At 35.2% G+C, this 19,554-nt stretch overlaps 1 protein-coding gene across 17 annotated transcripts in view; it reads right to left on the reverse strand.

Moving 5' to 3' along the window:
- Positions 1 to 19,554, reverse strand: part of PCDH15 (protocadherin related 15) — a 729,696-nt gene that overhangs the window by 232,468 nt on the left and 477,674 nt on the right. For 16 of the 17 annotated variants that reach the window (XM_060118371.1, XM_060118174.1, XM_060118091.1 and 13 more), the window contains 3 exons: positions 16,386 to 16,465; positions 6,750 to 6,843; positions 1,049 to 1,177 (listed from right to left, as the gene is read on the reverse strand). In XM_060118371.1, the coding sequence (XP_059974354.1) occupies positions 1,049 to 1,177; positions 6,750 to 6,843; positions 16,386 to 16,465 (303 nt within the window). The remainder of the gene's footprint in view (positions 1 to 1,048; positions 1,178 to 6,749; positions 6,844 to 16,385; positions 16,466 to 19,554) is intronic. The other variant, XM_060117928.1, reaches the window with a different exon arrangement.

Raw genomic sequence — 19,554 nt, forward strand, 5'->3', positions numbered from 1 at the left:
TCAGAGGGGTCTCGCTAACAGCATTTAAAGAAACCCTCCTCTTTTAAAGCCAGAGAGAAGATTGAACTGAAAAAACAGACCCTTTGTTTGATTGTAATAGTAGTTGAATTGTAGAGAAGATTTACTGCAAAGCACCGGCAAACCTCTTATTTAAAACTCCAGGCCTTAACAGGAAATATGTAGGACCCTGAAACCTGGACTTGGGGTACCAGGTTGACTCACTCTTGCTGGAGGATTCTTTCCTTGTCTGGAGACCACATAGATGCATCATCTGAGGTCAACACTTCAAGATATATGTACATTCCTCAAAAATTTCCCTCATCTTATGGTTTCTAGACCACTATGCTCAAGACCAGACATGGCCTAATTGAAAAAAGTATTGTCTCTGATTTAAGAAAAATGGGATTATTCATCAAAAGAGTAAGAGAAACTGGCTAATATTTCCAGTTAGGAATTAAGAGAGCATGCCTAGAAATGAATGTTGAGTATGTTGGACAGGGATGCAACTGAAATATAAGGTACACAGGAGATGCTAAAGATATGTTTACACAAGCAAATGACATTACATCTAAGCATTTGTGTTTTGTTTGAGGTATGCATTTCCAAACTTGTGCTTAATGGTATAGATAATTACATACTTCTCTAAAAATACTTTATTGTAATTCCAGAAAGTAAAAATATATATTAAATAAGAAAATAATACTCTCAAATGAATCAATGTTTAAATTATACAATGGTCATAAAATATAAATCAACGAGCTTAACAACTTAAATCCAAATGGACACAATATGGTTTATAAAAAAAAAATCTTGAAGGTTATCCATCACAGTGATCAAGAATGAATGCACTTTATTCCATCTTGTCTTATACCCAAGTGATAAAACATCTTGTCTTATACACAAGTGATCTTGCTTATTGCTTTCAGATAATTCTGATGCTCTATCATTTAACACATGGCATTAGCTGAATCTCTTTTCAAATTAAAATGTAAGAGAATTACTCACTTTTAAAAAATATATTTAAGATACACATAAATATTCCACTTACCCTTACTTGACCCACAAACGCATTTGCTTCTTCTTCCACCACTGATAGATTTCTGGGAAGATAGGTATCAAACACTGGAGCATTGTCATTGACATCTGTCACCACCACATTTACCGTGGCAGTTGAGGTCTTAAAGAAAATAAAAATGGGGGGGATTAAATGTGAGAGGAGTTATTTTTATTTTGATGTCAGTTAATTAGTCATACTGGCATTTGTCTATCTGAAAGGCATCTCATTACTATTCCTATTCCTTAGCTTTCCAAAAAAGAGAAGAAAAAAAAAAAAGAGGAATCTCGCAATTTTCAAACACCTCAAAAAACAGATGGAAAAAACAAATGATATTAAAGGGCAAACATCTTCTTGAAAATGTCAAATATTTCCTGGAGGCTTATTTTTAGAAAGTGTTTTACCTTTATCTTGTTCACATTTTGTGGGTGGTAAGTTTTTGTTTATAGACACTTCTACCCCTTTTTCTCTGAAATGTAACATTTCTGCAGTTTTTACCACTTATATGTTGTACTGTTTAAAAATATAACTAGTACACTATAAAATAGCATGGTATGTCAAATGGGTATTTTCAAGTAAGCAAATACTACCAGAAAATACTATATTAGTAATTTTCTAGGTTCACATCTAAACCAAGAGTTTGAGGACCACTAATCATAAAACACACACACACACACACACACACACACACACACACACACACACAAACAACCTTTTGGTTATACAGCCTAAGGAAATGGCAAGTGGGTAATCTTATCAGTAGTATGTGCTACTTGGTTAAAAGGTAAAATTCCTAGCCTGCTGCACCTCGAGAACATACTGTAGGTCAATGACTTTTGCACTATCCAAGGAACATCTTCATACATGACTCAAGCTGGAAAATGCTCTGTCTAATCAAAGCCTGAGTATAGCACATGCCCTCCACCCAGCTCTGTCACAGTGAGGGGCAGATCACAGAAGGCTGAGACCAAAATTAGAGAACGAAAGTATTCTAGGCTGGAAAATGAAAAATCCACTATGCTATGATATTAAATATTTAATAACAGCAAATAAAAAGTAGGAGGAAAAGCAGGATGGTACTGTCATGAGAGAATTACTTAACTTTCAGTTTAAAAAAGACAAACAGGATTTGCCCTAATCTGTAAGTGATGTGGGGTGAGAGGCTAAAAAGCTGAGCATAAAGAAGTGACTTAGAGGAAGTGAATCTGAAGAAATTTTGCAGCAGTCATGGGCCCGAGGGGTCAAAAACTGGACTTCCTAGCTACTAAGGAGGAGAAGTCCTGGTAAATATCCCATCCTTTCTGTTGCAAAATCAAGGAACATCTTTATACATGACACAAGCTGGAAACTGCTCTGTCTAATCAAAGACTGAATATAGCACATGTTTTGTTGGGATCACTGAAGTTCTATACACTATGAGTAATGCTGCATAAGGTCTAGACCAGGCCTTACTCAGATTAAAACTCAATAGTCAAATTTTGGTTGGATTAAGGTGATCTGTCCTTATTTTAACAGACATATATTAAATCTTCTTTTGAGCAATATAATTTTATTCCAAGCCTTTATAATTTTTCACATATAATGTCCAGTGGTCATTAAAAATATTACCAGGCATAGCAGGGAATTCTTGGGTATTGATAATGGCTTATTTCTTTATTTGTGTACTAGCTACATTGATGGGCTTATTTTGTAAAAATTTATACAGCTATTCAGCATGATTTGTATATATTTCTGTATTTAAAACTCCAATAAAATTTTATTTAAAGAAATGTCAAAGACAAGTAGAACAGTGTTGTTTAGTCAAAGCCGGGAAACAACCTAAATGCCCACCAATAGTAGATGTTTATATAATAGATTGTGGTTTTTGCACACAACAGAATAACATGTGATACTAAGAATGTACAGACTACATTCACCTCAATGAATTTCATGAACGTAAGGCTGAGTGTACGAAGTCAGACACAACACAGTACACACTACGTGATTCCAAATATATAAATTTCAAAGATTGGCAGAAATACTCCACTGTGATAGAAGTCAGGATAGGGATCACTTTTGTGGAGAAGGTAGAGACTGGCACGATTGTAAGGCTGGGCTTCTGGAGTGCTAATTAATTTCTGTTTCTTGTTCTGAATAGTGATTATACAAGTATTTTCACTATGTGAAAATTCATTAAGCTGCACAGTTATGGTTTGTGCAATCTTCTGTGTGCATCTCTCCATGAAATCATTTAATTTAAAGAATGCATGCACATCAACATATGCTTGTGTGTAGATGTATATGGATATGTATAAATTTAAATGTCATCTGATTAGATGAAATACAGGTCATGTTATTTTCTCCTTTTAACTTTTATATATTTTCCAAATTTTCTCTAAGAGAGACACATTGCTTTAATAACAAAAATCATTTTAACAAATGTTATTTCTTTAAAAGTTGTGTTAGAGTTAAAGCTAGTGAAAGATTTAAAGCTAGTAAAAAGATGTGCCTTTATAGTAGCAGTAGTTCCCAATTTGCCTGAGGGTGAAGGGGACATTAAAATGGACAGCTGGGAGCCAAAATCTAAGAGTAGCCATGCTAGAGTTTGCTGACCTTCCTTCTAACTGCTTGCATAAAGTGCCAGCCTATCTGTATTTCCTTTACGGGTGTCCATCCTATTCTTTAAAATTCCCATTCTTGACACTATGGAGTGGGCTCATTTCAGACTATACTGGGTCCTCAAAGGCTGTGGTCTGTAACTGGGTTGTATAGATGAGAACTGGATCACTAGGCGAACTAAGAAGTAAATAACAAATCCACCATTCCTGTGCTATTAGGGCCTGAAATTTATAGACCATATAGATGTATTTATCCATATCTTAGAGATAGTATATGAAATAAAGAATATCCATTTCTCTGGCAGAAATGTAAAGTAATAAACACACATAGAATAACTTCCAGCTTATATATTTCTTGGAAAGAGGTCTGAAGATCACTTGCATCAGAATCACTTGGATTATCATTAAAAATGCAGATTTCTGGGCTACACATTAGAACTATTGACTCTATTCTGCAATATTCAAATTATATCTTTGCAATCTGTTTCACATAAATTGCTGGTAATCCTTTTATTTAAGAAAAGTCCATCCACCTGTGTTCTTATTAAATACCTTTCTTAAAACCTGTGATTATTAAGGCTAAAGGTTTAATTTTACTATAATTCTACAAAGGACATAAGTTTAAATATTTAGATAAGAAAAGTGCTATCAAAATATGAGACTATTATTATTTTGTAATTACTTCCTTCTTCAACACCCCACTGTATGTGCACATGTATAAGTCGATCCCTAAAATTATATAAATGATGAAACTAACTGAAGAAGCTTTTGTTTGAAATCTAAATGTTTCTTTTCCTAGTGATATTCTCAGTACAAGCTTTTGAAAATGAAACAAATTTGCTTAAAATGCTCGCTATTTTAAAGCTGAATGAAACCTTATTCATTCTTAAAGAAAGAAAAATTGAGGGAACTAGAAATGCTAAGTGACCTGGCCAAGAAGAATTGAAATTAACAAGTAAATAACTGAAAAAAAAATCTCTAGAAAGAACTAAACCACTAATGTTAGCCCAGAACTTATTTTCAGTTTTTTATGTGGCCAAAGCCATAATTAGTAGACTGAAACTATGCCAGATAGCTTAATATGCTATTTCTTTTCCATCTTTACTGTTGTCTAAGAAATCTTACTTTTAAGGCCAGAGGTAAAAGGTCCTACCTAATATTACTTCCATTAATTTCTGATTCATCATGTGACCTATCTCAAATGGTTGACCTAAAACCTCCTTATTAATTTTACTTCACTCTAATTATAGCCCTTACTGCATGCTTAATAATTCCCTCTTTTCCTTAGAATTTTCCCCCTCAGTTACTTCCTAGCCAAATTACACATTAAACTTTCATTATAAGTCAAGTTCTCAATTATTTTCTTCTTGAGATTCTGACTGACTTCTTTACATATATCTTATATAGGCACACCATATTAATTAAGGGGATTGCATATGTAAAGAGTAATCTTAGATTTTATTTTTATTGACTCGCCTAATCTTTAAGTGCCTTCTCTTGGCCTCACTATTTACTAAAACTGTTTTGTATATTTTATTTTCCACATATAGCTGTTTATCTAATGTTTGAAAAGTGGCAAATAGCTTATTATGGGCAGATTGTTTACCAAATTTAAGTAATTATCCTTATCTTTTTTCTAATTTTTAATTAAGATGATAAAACTGTCTAGTATCAACTTTGTATGGCAAATTTTCTACAGCAATCCGCCTCAAAAAGCGTGAGGAGAGCATTATATACCCCCATCCAGTCTATTTTTTTGATTAAAGAAGTCATTTCAAGTAAACTGGAGATACATTGCTATTTGAATTGGGTGAGTCTTCTAGACACTTATACTGAATTTGAAATTATTTCTAGAGAACAGTGCTGAGTTGGCCGATATGCACTAGACTAAAGACAAAAGGTACTTTGTGGCATAGAAATGGTGAAAAAAACAGTCTAATAAAGCACTGCCAACGAATGCATTGTTACAGTGTTTAAAAATCAGAAGAGTGGTAGTTGTGGATGGGTAGATTGAAGAATACAATCAAATAATTTAAAAACACACCTACATAACTAAACTATCTATCTATCTATCTATCTATCTATTTATTTTTTGCGGTACGCGGGCCTCTCACTGCTGCGGCCTCTCCCGTTGCGGAGCACAGGCTCTGGATGCGCAGGCTCATCGTCCATGGCTCACGGGCCCAGCCGCTCCGCGGCATGTGGGATCTTCCCAGACCAGGGCATGAACCCGTGTCCCCTGTATTGGCAGGCGGACTCTAAACCACTGCACCACCAGGGAAGCCCCAATTTATTTATTTTTAATACTAATTTTTAGGTGCAGAGGAAATAAAATTTATCTTCTCTAGAATTATTGGCCCTTTTAAACCATTTCAATCATGAAGGATTAGTCAAGATTCTGAGTGCTGCTTACAAATAACCTGTAGAATCAGTCAACTTGGTTTCCTAAGTGTTTTAAGGTATTTATGCACAAATTCCTGTCCATCCACTGTCCCCCACCCTCAAAAAAGTGACTTTAAAGGAAATAGATTCCAACATGGTAAAACTGCCAGAACTGCCAGTGCTGTGCTGGTGATGGACACAATGAAATACTTCTTAGACTAAGTTAGATTTCATTTTCCCCATAAATTAGGTAAGAGAGCAAATTCCGTATCTATTCTGTCAAGTCAAAGTTGCAGCTCCATAACAAATTCAGAATATAGGTTCATTGATTAAAAGAGCCCATTGGAGGGCTTCCCTGGTGGCGCAGTGGTTGAGAGCCCCCCTGCTGATGCAGGGGACACGGGTTCGTGCCCCGGTCTGGGAAGATCCCACATGTCACGGAGCAGCTGGACCCGTGAGCCATGGCCGCTGAGCCTGCGTGTCCAGAGCCTGTGCTCTGCAACGGGAGAGGCCATAACAGTGAGAGGCCTGCGTACCGCAAAAGAACCCATTGGAGAAAAAAGCACTTTGACTAATTTTAAGTAGTTGCTCCAAATGAAAAAGAGATTAATTCATAAATTCATGATTGTAATAAATTGTTTTAGAATATAAACTACAAGGTTCTCTCAGTTTCTTTAGGACTATTTTTAAAACCCTTTCCCAAAGAGTGTACTCACCCCATCTGGCCTGCCATCAGAAGCAGTGACGATCAGAATGTAGCGATCAGTGCTTTCCCTGTCCAGTGCTTTCCCTAAGGTTAGAATCCCAGTACTAGTGACAGAGAAAACAAACAAACACATGAGACAGAAAAAAATATTATGTCACAGGGAGTCTTTCTACTATTGTGAACTACTTTTGATAGTTTTTTTTTTCCTTTCAACAAACATAGCTTGAGTATTTAAGATGACCGATTCTAGAATTCATGCTGAAAATTGAAAAAAGGCTTTTAAGGCTGTTGAACCTCTTAGCAATAATGAAAAATTGCCAAACTGAATGAGATAAGTGAGTTGATTCTGTAGCCTCCAAGGGAAAAAAAAACAAAAAACAAACTATGCTTAATTCATTACAGGAAGAAAGATATCTATCTTGTTTGTGATTATTTCAAAGGTAAAAGAGTCCATTAATCTTCAGCAGTTTCATAATGCTTTGAGTAAAAAAGTGATTTCTTTAATCTATATCACCACTCCCATTCATTGTCACATATGTGACCACTATAGAAATGCAAACATCTAAATTTCGTCTTTGAATAAACCATAGAGATTAAAATTTTTCTTCTTTCCAAATTTCAAAATAACTGAGTCTTATTGTAGAAAATTAGAAAATATACAGTGGAATATTAAAACTTTCATAGATATTATAGGTTTTTTAATATTTCTTTTTATTCTCTATTATAACCATATTTAAATACATTATAATTGCTTTCAAAAGAGCACTCAGGCTGCATATTTTACATTCTTTTCAAGATAATATAATTTTACGAACATTCATTCTCTCATCTTACAATTTATAAAAACAAACTCTTTTGTTGATACACTAACAATTTTACCATTTTGTTATTCTCTTGAAATTTAGATATTTCTTAAGTATTATGTATAATGGGAGATGAAGAGCCTTTGGGAAAAAATTCTCATACTTAGAATACTTTTAATACTAATTCTTAACCTTTTCACTGTTGAGAATACATACTTTCAAATATTTAAGCTTTTATTCTCCCATGTAACTTGTTTTATAACACTTTTGTCACTTATTATGTTCTCTAAAACAAGTTCTACATTTATGTCTTAGATATTACAATCTGACATTGTACATGGCATTTTAATTAAGGTCTAACAAGTATCTATTGTGAAGGAGAGGTTACATTAATTTAACAAAACATTAAAAATATTTATCAAGTATAAAAGCATAATTTGTTTTTGATAGATAAAAGGCTTTCATTTTAATGCAAGTGCTTTTGTTGTTATAGTGGAATTTAAGCAATCCGCACTACATATGGTAGTTGAGTACAGAGAGTCAATGCCAAGGAATCAAAATCAGAGTCACAGTTACTCTGTTTGTTTTATTTTATTGTTATTATTGATATGGACTAAAAAAAAGTTCTGAACATATGGTATGACTATGAAAAAGTGACTTTGCTCCTTGTACATTTTAAAATGTTTTGTCCAAATAACTGAAAATCAATTCCCAGAGTAGTTTGTAACAATCAGATTTGGATCAACTTGCCATACTGCAGATGGTTCAGATAACCCCATTCTAAAATGACATTCAAAGAGAAAAGTAAATCATTTATTGCTTCTGAGACATATTCGTAAGTAACTAAGAAACAAGAAATCTGAAAATCTATCCATAGTAAAATGAAAGAAAGAAGAAAATTCAGTTATTGTTTTCCATGTTTCTCCTCAGTTTAAGCTTTGACTCTATTATGCCTTGTATATTAAATTAGAACATCACTAGAAATTTATATTATATTAGAATTTAGAGCCATATTATACCTAAATAGCTTATTTTTCATAGTCTGGTGATTATTATGGAAATAGTTCTTTGCTTAAGACGATGTGTGCCTTGTGTCCCAATGTCGTAGACAGTTAGGATATTTGGGAAATGGAAAAAGAGAGAAAAAATAGGTACTGTCTTTTGGTATTCATAGCTGAAAGACTAGCTTATGAGTACACACAAGCATCCTTTCACAAAATTCCAGAAATAATTGGAAAGGAGGACTACTGCTACCAGCTGAATGGAAGCTATAAAGCAGTATACATTAGGCTGCATTTAGAAATGCAGTAAATCTTATCAGTCCATATACTAAAAATACATAAGAATGACTCCTGATAAAACATCAATAATAGTGCTACTTAAATTTTACATAATTGAAAATATATTGCACAAGAGTGATGTCAGTGAAAATGGTGAGGTAGACAGCTTGAAGAAGTGGTCTCTCCAAAGAAGCATCGAAAAATAAAGCAGGATAAATAAGAAACAACTTTGATAGAACTCTGGAAAACAGTCAAAGGTTGACAGCACCCAAATGAAGGTAGAATTAAGAAAAAGTCAACTTAAAAATTGTAGTAAAGATTCGTTCCATTTTTACTTGTCCTTGCCCCAGCCCTTCCTGGCTTAGAGTGGTCTTAAAGATGGTGGTCAACATTCCCAGTGTGCTACTCTGGTCCTTGTTTCTTGAGGCAGTGAAACTATCCTTATTCACAAAGAATTGTGTTTATCTATTCCAACTGGTCTGGAGGCTGTCTGAAGGAATAATACATGGTTTTTGTCTTGTTTTGCCTAACTCAGAATTCACTCAAGGTGGCAAAGCAGTGGGTATTCCTGGAAAACAGTGTAAGTCAGGGAGCAACCTGCAGCCATCTGAGGCCATAGTTTATGTTTGAGGTATACAGTAGAAAACCAAAAGCCTGGCAGGAAAAACTGGGTAGAGAGTTTCTTGGAAAATTAGGGCATTCGAAAGTGCCCGTGTATACTGGTGAATAGAATTCAGAGTCCAGAAATGAATCCATACGTCTGTGGCCAGTTGATTTTCAGCAAGAATGCCAAGATCATTCAATAGGGAAAAAATAATCTCTTCAACGAACAGTGCTGGGGCAATTGGAGATCTACATGCAAAAGAACGTAATTGGACTATCTCATACCATATACAAAATTTAACTCAAAATGGATCAAAAATCTATATGTAAGTACTGAAACCATAAAACTCTTAGACAAAAGGATAGGGATAAATCTTTATGATTTGGGATTTGATATCGTATTCTTAAATATGATAACAACAGCATGAACAGCACAAAGAAAAACAGATAGGGCTTCCCTGGTGGTGCAGTGGTTAGGAATCTGCCTAACAATGCAGGGGACACGTGTTCCAGCCCTGGTCCGGGAAGATCCCACATGCCGCGGAGAAACTAAGCCCATGTGCTACAACTACTGAGCCTGCGCTCTAGGGCCTGTGAGCCACAACTACTGAAGCCTGCATGCCACAACTACTGTAGCCTGTGCGCCTAGAGCCCATGCTCCACAACAAGAGAAGCCACCGCAATGAGAAGCCTGAGCACTGCAACAAAGAGTAGCCTCCCGCTCGCCACAACTAGAGAAAGCCCATGCACAGCAGCAAAGACCCAACACAGCCAAAAATAAATAAATAAAATAAATTAAAAATAAGCAAATAAATAAACAGAATAGCAATACTATATGTATTTTTAAAAAAAGAAAAATAGATATATTGACCTTCCTCAAATTAAAAATTTTTTGTGCATCAAAGTACAGTATCAAGAAAGTGAAAAAAACCCTACAAAATGGGAGAAAATATTTGCAAATCATATATCTGATAATGGTCTGGTTCTCCAAATATATAAAGGATTCCATACAACTCAACAGCAAAAAGGACAAACAACCCAATTAAAAAATAGGCAAAGAATAGATACTTCTCCAAAGAAGATATGCAAATGGCAAATTAGCACATGAAAACACGCTCAACATCATTAGTCATCAGGGGAATACAAATCAAAGCTACAATGAGATAGTACTCCATACTCACTAGAATAATTAACAAAACAGATGGGAAAATAACGAGTTGATGAAAACACGGAGGTATTGAAACACTTGTACATTGCTGGAGGGAATGTAAAATGGTTCAATCACTATGGAAAACAGTTTGGCAGTTCCTCAAAAAGTAAATGATTACAATATGACCCAGCAATTCCAATTCTGGATATACATTCAAAAGAACTGAAAACAGGTGCTTAAATACATGTATATTTGTGTGTGCTTAAATACATGTATCTATGTGTGTGTGTGTATGTGTGTGGATATTAGCAGTATCCACAATGACCAAAACAGAAAAAGAGCCCAAATTTCCACCAATGTATGAATGGATAAACAAACTGCTGTGTACACATGTAACAGAATATTATGCAGTTATAAAAAGGAAAGAAGTACTGAGATATGCTTCAACATGGAAGAACTCTGAAACATTAGGCTAAGTGAAAAAAGCCAGACACAAAAGGTCACATACTGTGTCATTCTACTTATAGGAAATATCCAAAATATATAAATCCATAGAGGCAGAACACAACTTGGTGGTTGTCAGTGGCAGAGGGGAAGGGCAAGTAGGGAGTAACTGCTTAACGGTTTTGTGTTTCCTTTTGGAATGATGACGATGTTCCTGAACTAGATAGAATTGATAGTCGTACTACATTGTGAGTCTACTAAATGCCACTGAATTGTTGACTTTAAAATGGTTAATTTTATGCTATGTGAATTTAACCTCAATTATATTAATTATATTGCACAGAATTCCCTCACCAAACACTGAGGCTATATTCCTGAAATGTACTGGGATTGAGAAAATCAAGCTCTTTTATACAATGAGTTGGTTTGCCAAACCATAAAAATGGTGTTCAAAAGTTGTTTAAACAATGTAGATAAAAAGTACTAGAGGGTATCTATTTCCAAACAAACCTTCTATTTAAGTGTTCATTTTCCCAAATTGCATCATTTATTAGGAAATATTGCAGCAGCATAATTATGCACTGAAAGAGATTATCTCACAGGTTTCATGCTTTGTATTCTTCCATTAATCTTTTTCAATACCTTCTACTGGTTGTGATTAACATCATTTATACTTACAAGTGTCTGAGTCTTTGGCAGATTTATCATGCTGATTTGGGCATCATTTTTCAGGCCTTAAAATGATATTTAGAGAGGGTAGAGTGTACCTCAAAATGTGTGATTGCTTCTAGTTTGATATGGCATTCCATGTTGAACAGTAATTAGTGATTAACAAACACAGACCAATAGAAAGATTTAGATATTGGTAGCCATTCAGGTAAGATGATGGAGGCATGAACCAGCTGTGTGAGAAGGGTGATCTGAGCATATATTTTGAGAGTAGAGCTTACAGAAAAATATGCATATCATCTTTCTTACATGTTATCTTCAGTGTAGTTCAAACTGATATGAAAAACGTAAGCTTTAAATTTAGTGTCAAAATTAATTTAGTCACATAGAGAGAAAGAAAAATGCCAGTGAAGATATAAAATTTTCAAATAAAGTTCTAACAAGGGGCACAAATAACTCTTAGGTTCTTTTGTTTAGCACTTAGCCTTTAAGTGTTACATCACATGCCTCATGCTACAATGATGACATCAATAAGAATTCCTCAACTTCCTGCAATAAATAACAAATATTTTGCCATAATACTTGCAGAGGAAGTTTCTTTACATCTTACTTAAGTATTTACTTATAAATGAATGTTTGCTCAATAAATATTTGCTGAATCATATGCAACTATTAGCACAGACATAAAAAGTTATTAAAATAATGCATTACACTACAGAACCATAAAGATTTGGCCATTTAATACATAACATTAACTGATTTACATAATGAATGATTGTGATCTTTAAGGAACAAGCATTTTTCCTCAAAGAATAAGTTTCTTTCCTGGCCATATGACTAATCCAATTCATTAAAATGTCATACAGTGTTAACAGAAAGAGAAAAACAAATACCGTATGCTAACACATATATATGGAATCAAAAAAAAAAGGGTCTGATGAACCTAGGGGCAGGACAGGAATAAAGACACAGACATAAAGAATGGACTTGCAGATGTGGGGAGGGGGAAGGGTAAGCTGGGACAAAGTGAGAGAGTAGCATTGACATATATACACTACCAAATGTAAAATAGGTAGCTAGTGGGAAGCAGCCCCATAGCACAGGGAGATCAGCTAGGTGCTTTGTGACCACCTAGAGGGGTGGAATAGGGAGGGTGGGAAGGAGACCCAAGAGGGAGTTGATATGGGGATATATATACACATATAGCTGATTCACTTTGTTATACAGCAGAAACTAACACAACATTGTAAAGAAATTATACTCCAATAAAGATGTTAAAAAAAAATAAAGCTATGACACTGAAAAAAATGCATATAACAATTCAACACTTGGTAAATCCACACTAGCATTGAAATGAATATTCTTTACAACTAATATTTTTTAAAGAATTATAAAAATGTTTTGGCATATTTGTATTTCAATGGAAAAAAAGGTAAGGTAATGAATGATATTGTAATGATTACTATTAAAATTGGCATTATAGCATAAAATAATATTTAATGTAAACAATGAGCAAGTACTTTTTTTGTTGTTTTAAGAAGGAAAATGTAACCAAAATCACTATTTATATGAACTGAAGCATCTGATAAGACAGAATATGATTTCTTTTCTATTATTTTTTGAGAGAGCATCTGAATTATTCAAATCCTTAAAACTTACATAGAAGTGGTGATGCAAATTTGCACAAGTATCCCAGAAGTTTCAAAGAGGGAAGGGATTAAAATATCAATATTCTCCCATTTCAAATGTGTTGAAATATATTGCTAAGGGTCTAGGCTAGCCTATAATTATCAATGGGAACAACATCGAAGAAGTGGCTGAAATAAAATTATCATAAGATAAAAGGCAATGAGAGCAGTGTACTGGACCCTGAATGATCAACAGAGACCATACAATCATCACAGAGTCCTGCCCTACTCTAGCTGTCTGGAAGAAGTTTGCATTTAAGGATATTTCTGTCTGTTTAGGTCAATTCAGACAAAGAGGATGCTGCATTGATATCTTTCACACTTTAAAGAACCTCTGTAACCAACTAGGTGTGTCTGTTTGGTTTCAAAAGCATAAATTAGAGAGTCGTAGACAAACACTTGCTAGGGTAGCAGCACAAGTGAGAATGTCTTTGATAAAACTGGTAGCTCATTAGATTTCACAATCAGCAGTTTTAAAATCCTTCAGCATCAAGAGAAAAACAGATAAACACAGGAGTGGAAATCTTTAACAGAGAAAGTAAGACCAGGGCAGGTGAAAACTTCATTGTTTTCTTATTTTTATCAGTTTTATTAACATATAATTCACATATCATTGAATTCACCCATTTAAAGTGTACAATTCAATAAATGTTAGCATATTTTCAGAGTAGTTCAACCATCACCACAATCAATTTTAGAATATTTTCACCACTGTACCCATTAGCAGTCATTCCCTATTCTCTGTCAGCCCCCAGCCTCAGGCAACCAGTAGTCTACTTTCTGTCTCTATAGAGTGGCCTATTCTGGACATTTAATACAAATGGGATCATACCAAATGTGGTCTTTTGTGAATGACTTCTTTCATTTAGTATGTTTTCAAGGTTCATGCATGTTTCAGTACTTAATTTCCTTTATTGCTGAATAATATTCCACTGTATGGATATACATTTTGTTAATTCATTTCATCTGTAGACAGACATTTGGGTTGTTTTCCACATTTTGCCATTGTAAATAATTCTGTTATAAACATTTCTGTGCAACTTTTTACGTGGACATAACGTTTTCATTTCTCTTGAATAGACACGAGTGGAATTGATGAGTTATATGGTAACTCTATGTTTAACATTTAGAGGAAATGAGAAATAGTTTTCCAGAGTGTACATTTTACATTCCCACCAGAAATATATGAGAATTCTGATATTTCCACATCTTCACCCATGTATGCTATTTCCTTTGTTTTTCATTATAGTTATTATAAGAGGATGTGAAGTGGTATTTCATGATTGTAATTTGATTTCCCTAATGACTAGTGATTATGAGCATATTTCCACATGCTTATTGGCCATTCATATATCTTCAAAGAAATGTCTATTTAAATTCTTGTTCATTTTTCCTTAGATTACTTATCTGCTTATTTTTGAGATATACTAGTTCTTTACACATTCTTCATATGTTTAAAATATTTTCTTTCAGTCTGTGGTGTTGTCTTTCACTTTCTTGATGGTGCCATTTGAATTACATTTTTTCAAATTTTGATGAGGTGCAACTTATTAGTCTTTTTCTTAATCACTTTTGCTTTTTGTATCATATCTAATAAATCATTGCCTAACCCAAATCATGATTTACATCTGCATTTTCTTCTACAGTATATAGTTTAATCTCTTATATTTAGGTCTGTGATCCACTTTGAGTTAATTTTTACAGATGGTGTGAGGTAGAGACCCAACTTCATTCCTTCGCATGCTGTCCCAGCTTCATTTACTGAAAAGATTATTCTTTCCTAATTAGATTGTCTTGGCCCCCTTTTTTTTTGTAAATCAATGGACCATAAATATTAGTGGTTATTTTTGGATTCTTAATTTATCCTAGTAATCCAGACATCTATTCTTATGCCAGTACCACAAAGTCCTGATTACTGTTAAAGTGTCCCTTTTACAAAGTTTTCTTTCTTTAAGAATGATTGTAAATTATAATTACTTATGATTAGTATGTACCTATGGGGGAAAATTCAAAATAGTAAATCTCTTCCTTTTTTAAATGGAAGTTTATTCATCTGTGAAATCTAAAAATCTGGGAAATATTGTATCCAGGCATACAAACTCATGGCTGTACCATCCTCGTCAATGCAAAGTTGCATGTGTTTTTTTCTTACAAGATCAAGTGACCACACAGGGTTCTCTTGATTTGGCATTGTGTACCACATGTTCCTGAGACTGAAGCAGAGCCTGGCTAATTTGTCAATTTTTTCACTTTATACTCATGGGCTACATTTAGATTTCCATCCTTTTAGGGAGTAAAACCACTCAGGACCACACAGAAAACAACAGAGAGATAGCAAGAACATCCCTTTGACAACCAGCCACACGTAACAACAGAGTGGCTACTTTGCTGTTGAAGAAGAGAAACAAAGCTAACGTCAATGCCTTCTTTAATGCCTGCTGTCAGTTTCCTCAATAGTTATGACTGACATTATCTTTGATATGTTCAGAGAGGTGAGTAGAATGACATGGACATAGACCTCAAAGGGGCTTAGAATGGGCATGAAATATTTTTAGCTTAGCTTTTTTAGAGTATACCTATATTACTCAAAAATTGAAGGATGGACTTTGGTGGCACCTTAAATGCATCTGAATTACACTTTTTCTTACAAAATTCCCTTTGAACAATTTAGTGCCAAGTTACTCTTTGTAGAAATATCCTTGTTATTATGAGTAGCTGACAATTTTAAAGGGATCTAAATTAATCCCAGGTTATACCTGCAAATGAACTGTTTCCACCTCAGTGGATTTTACCTAGTAAAACATTTTAAAATAAATAAACAGTCTCCTAGGTATGATTTCTGGATTCAGAATTATCCCCCGCAGCTCTCATTAACACTCGTAGGAAAAAAAAGTAAAATAAAACTACAAACAGCTGAAAGTCTCTGATTAGAAGTCTGTCCTCTTGCTACCAGTACATTGCTTAACATTTTAAAAAGAAAAATAAATTTAGAAATTATTTTTAACTTACGTTTCTGAAAGATTAAAAACTCGCTGTGGATCTCCATTCTCAATGGCATATGTTATTGGATCTCCCTCTCGATCAGTTGCCTTCAGAGAGAAAACATACTTTAATTATCAAGTAATTGATATGTCTTCCATTCAGTACAGTGTAATATAGAAACTTGAACCTATTAGCACAGAAGATCCATGATAACTTAAAGTATAAAGATTAAAACATGGGCAAATGGCTAAATGTAAAATAAAGAATTTACTATCTGATCCCAGCATTTCTGTCATTTTATGTCATCTGAAAGTTGTAACAATGAATAAGAATAATATCTCCTGAATGTATACATAATCTTATCTGGTAGGGAAATACAATAATGATTTTCCTATGGTTTACTTATTTAATTTTATATGAATAATTCAAACAAATGTGTTGGAATCTATATAAATGTTTACAGTATCAAGAAATTATTTAATGTACTATTTTTTCTTTTTCTGCTCAGAATATATTGTCTGCAAAGCTTTATGGTTAAGAACTCTGAATCTGGAGCCAGAGAGCCTGAATAAAAAATTGGGCTCCATTTACTAATTGTGTGATTGTTTCTTAATTTCTTCGTTTGTAAAATGAGAACTAAAACAATACAAAAGTTAATAGATGTTAAGAGGTTTAAGTGAAATAATCTATATTAAAACACATAGACTAAATCTGGCATATTGTAAGTTTCAGTAAATATTAACCTTTTTTTTTCCCTTCTTCACTCAAGTCATAGTAGAAAAAATCTACAGCTTCTGACTTTGAGTTCTGAGTTTCTCTTACCCAAAGTAAAGATACACACTGTATATTGTGGCACTGGAGTCTGGGATTTTACCATCTAAAATATCCAATAATTTCCTTTTCAATTATCCATTAAGTCTCCTTATGGAAGACTTGGGTGAAGAAAGAAATCTGGATGATATAAAAGGGATGGGCGAGGGATCTGCCTAAGCATGACCCCAGGGGGAGGGGAAATATTGTTTATTTATAAGTTACTCAGCTGGCAGAGAGATACCAACCTCTCTGACTGGCAGGCACTGCCCTGAAGTTGGCAGGACCTACAAAATTGGTGGTTATGTGGGGTCTTTTCAAACACCAGACAATAACCATCCCAGCCATAAGAGGCTGATTATGAAATCCCATGTCCAGACCAACAGGGAGCACTGTTTCCGCAGGTAGATTAGATGGCTTTGACATGGATTTCAGAGCCCTGGTCATGGGACAGCCCTATCAGCCACCACAGTGGATGGGTGGCCAGAAACCTCTCTTGGACCACATGAAATCCAGAGTCCAGGGACAACTGAATAATAACGTAATATTTACTAAATGCCAGGTTTTGTGGGAGAAGCTTTGTAGGATTAGTTAAAAGTATCTCCTCCATAAAACACTTCCTTCACATGGCTTCCATAACATCATATTCTCCTGCTTTTAATTCTACCTTATCAGCTACTACCTCTTTTCCTTGGCTGATTTTTCCTCATCTATAAGACATATTTACATAGGATGCTCTAAAGGTTTGTTCTTGGACTTCACTTACTTTGTCACCTCATCCAACTGCAGAGCTTTAAAACTCTTTCTATGTTGAAGACTCTCATATCTCTAAACCAGCCCTGTCCTCTGAATTTCAGACCTATATCCAATTGCCTGTTTGACCCCCAATTAGATGAATTATAAACACCAGCAATTTAAAATATTAAAACTCCCCAATCCTGATCTCTCTCTGCTACTCTCCCACTGCTCAAGAAGACAACAACCTGCTGCTTTCAGTATTCATTATCTCAGTAAATAGCAGAAACTACATCCTTCTACTTGCTTGACCTTAACTGAACATTTTTAGTCCCCAGTGTAATCGTCGGCAAATTCCATTGGGTCTATATTTAGAATATCTGCAGTTTTCTGGCTGTCTCTGAACTCCAAATACCAACTCCCTCATGGATTATGTAATAACCACCTGACTAGTGCTCCTGCTTTCTCCTTTGCACCTTCACCACAGCCCATTTTTAATTAAACAAAGTGACCATTTTTCCCAGGCCAAGATTTTATTTTATATTTTAGTAAGGCTATGGCATTATTATGCATTATTACATACACACACACACACAGAATGGAATAAAATAAAATAGTAAAATAAAATGAAATAATAAACTACTTATGATAATACCTTTGAAAGATTCCAATTAAATCTAAATCTAAAATTTTAAATTTCATTAAATTAATTATAATGTAAGGGCAAGGGCAGAGAATAAGAAACAAAATAATTAAACACCTACACACAGTCAATTGGGATTAATAGTACATGGTTGATATTTTCCCCTTGTTTTTGTCCTTTTCCAGACAAGTATTAATAAAAAAGATAAAATGGAACTACAAATAATGATACTCGGTTAACTTCCTGGAAAAACACAGAATTATGCTATATCTGGAGACTACATTTTATCACTAAAAAGTCCACACTAGGGGAGAGAGAGAGAAGATGGCAGAAGAGTAAGACCCGGAGATCACCTTCCTTCCACAGATACACCAGAAATACATCTACACGTGGAACAACTCCTACAGAACACCTGAACGCTGGCAGAAGACCTCAGACCTCCCAAAAGGCAAGAAACTCCCCACGTACCTGGGTAGGACAAAAGAAAATAGAATAAAAGAGACAAAAGAAGAGGGACGGGACCTGCACCAGTGGAAGGGAGCCGTGAAGGAGGAAAGGTTTCCACACACTAGAAGCCCCTTTGCGGGCGGAGACTGCGGGTGGCGGAGGGGGAAAGCTTCGGCGCCGCGGAGGAGAGCACAGCCACCGGGGTGTGGAGGGCAAAGCGGAGAGATTCCCGCACAGAGGATAGGTGGCGACCGGCACTCACCAGCCTGAGAGGCTTGTCTGCTCACCTGCCAGGGCGGGAGGGGCTGGGAGCTGAGGCTCCGGCTTCAGGTCGGAGTGCAGGGAGAGGACTGGGAGCGTGAACACAGCCTGAAGGGGTTAGTGCTCCACGGCTAGCCGGGAGGGAGTCCGGGAAAAAGTCTGGAGCTGCCAAAGAGGCAACAGACTTTTTCTTCCCTCTTTGTTTCCTGGTGCACGAGGAGAGAGGATTAAGAGTGCCACTTAAAGGAGCTCCAGAGACTGGCGCGAGCTGCGGCTAAAGGCGTGGACCCCAGAGACGGG

The sequence above is a fragment of the Mesoplodon densirostris genome, chromosome 1 (assembly GCF_025265405.1).
Source record: "Mesoplodon densirostris isolate mMesDen1 chromosome 1, mMesDen1 primary haplotype, whole genome shotgun sequence".
NCBI classification, from domain to species: domain Eukaryota; kingdom Metazoa; phylum Chordata; class Mammalia; order Artiodactyla; family Ziphiidae; genus Mesoplodon; species Mesoplodon densirostris.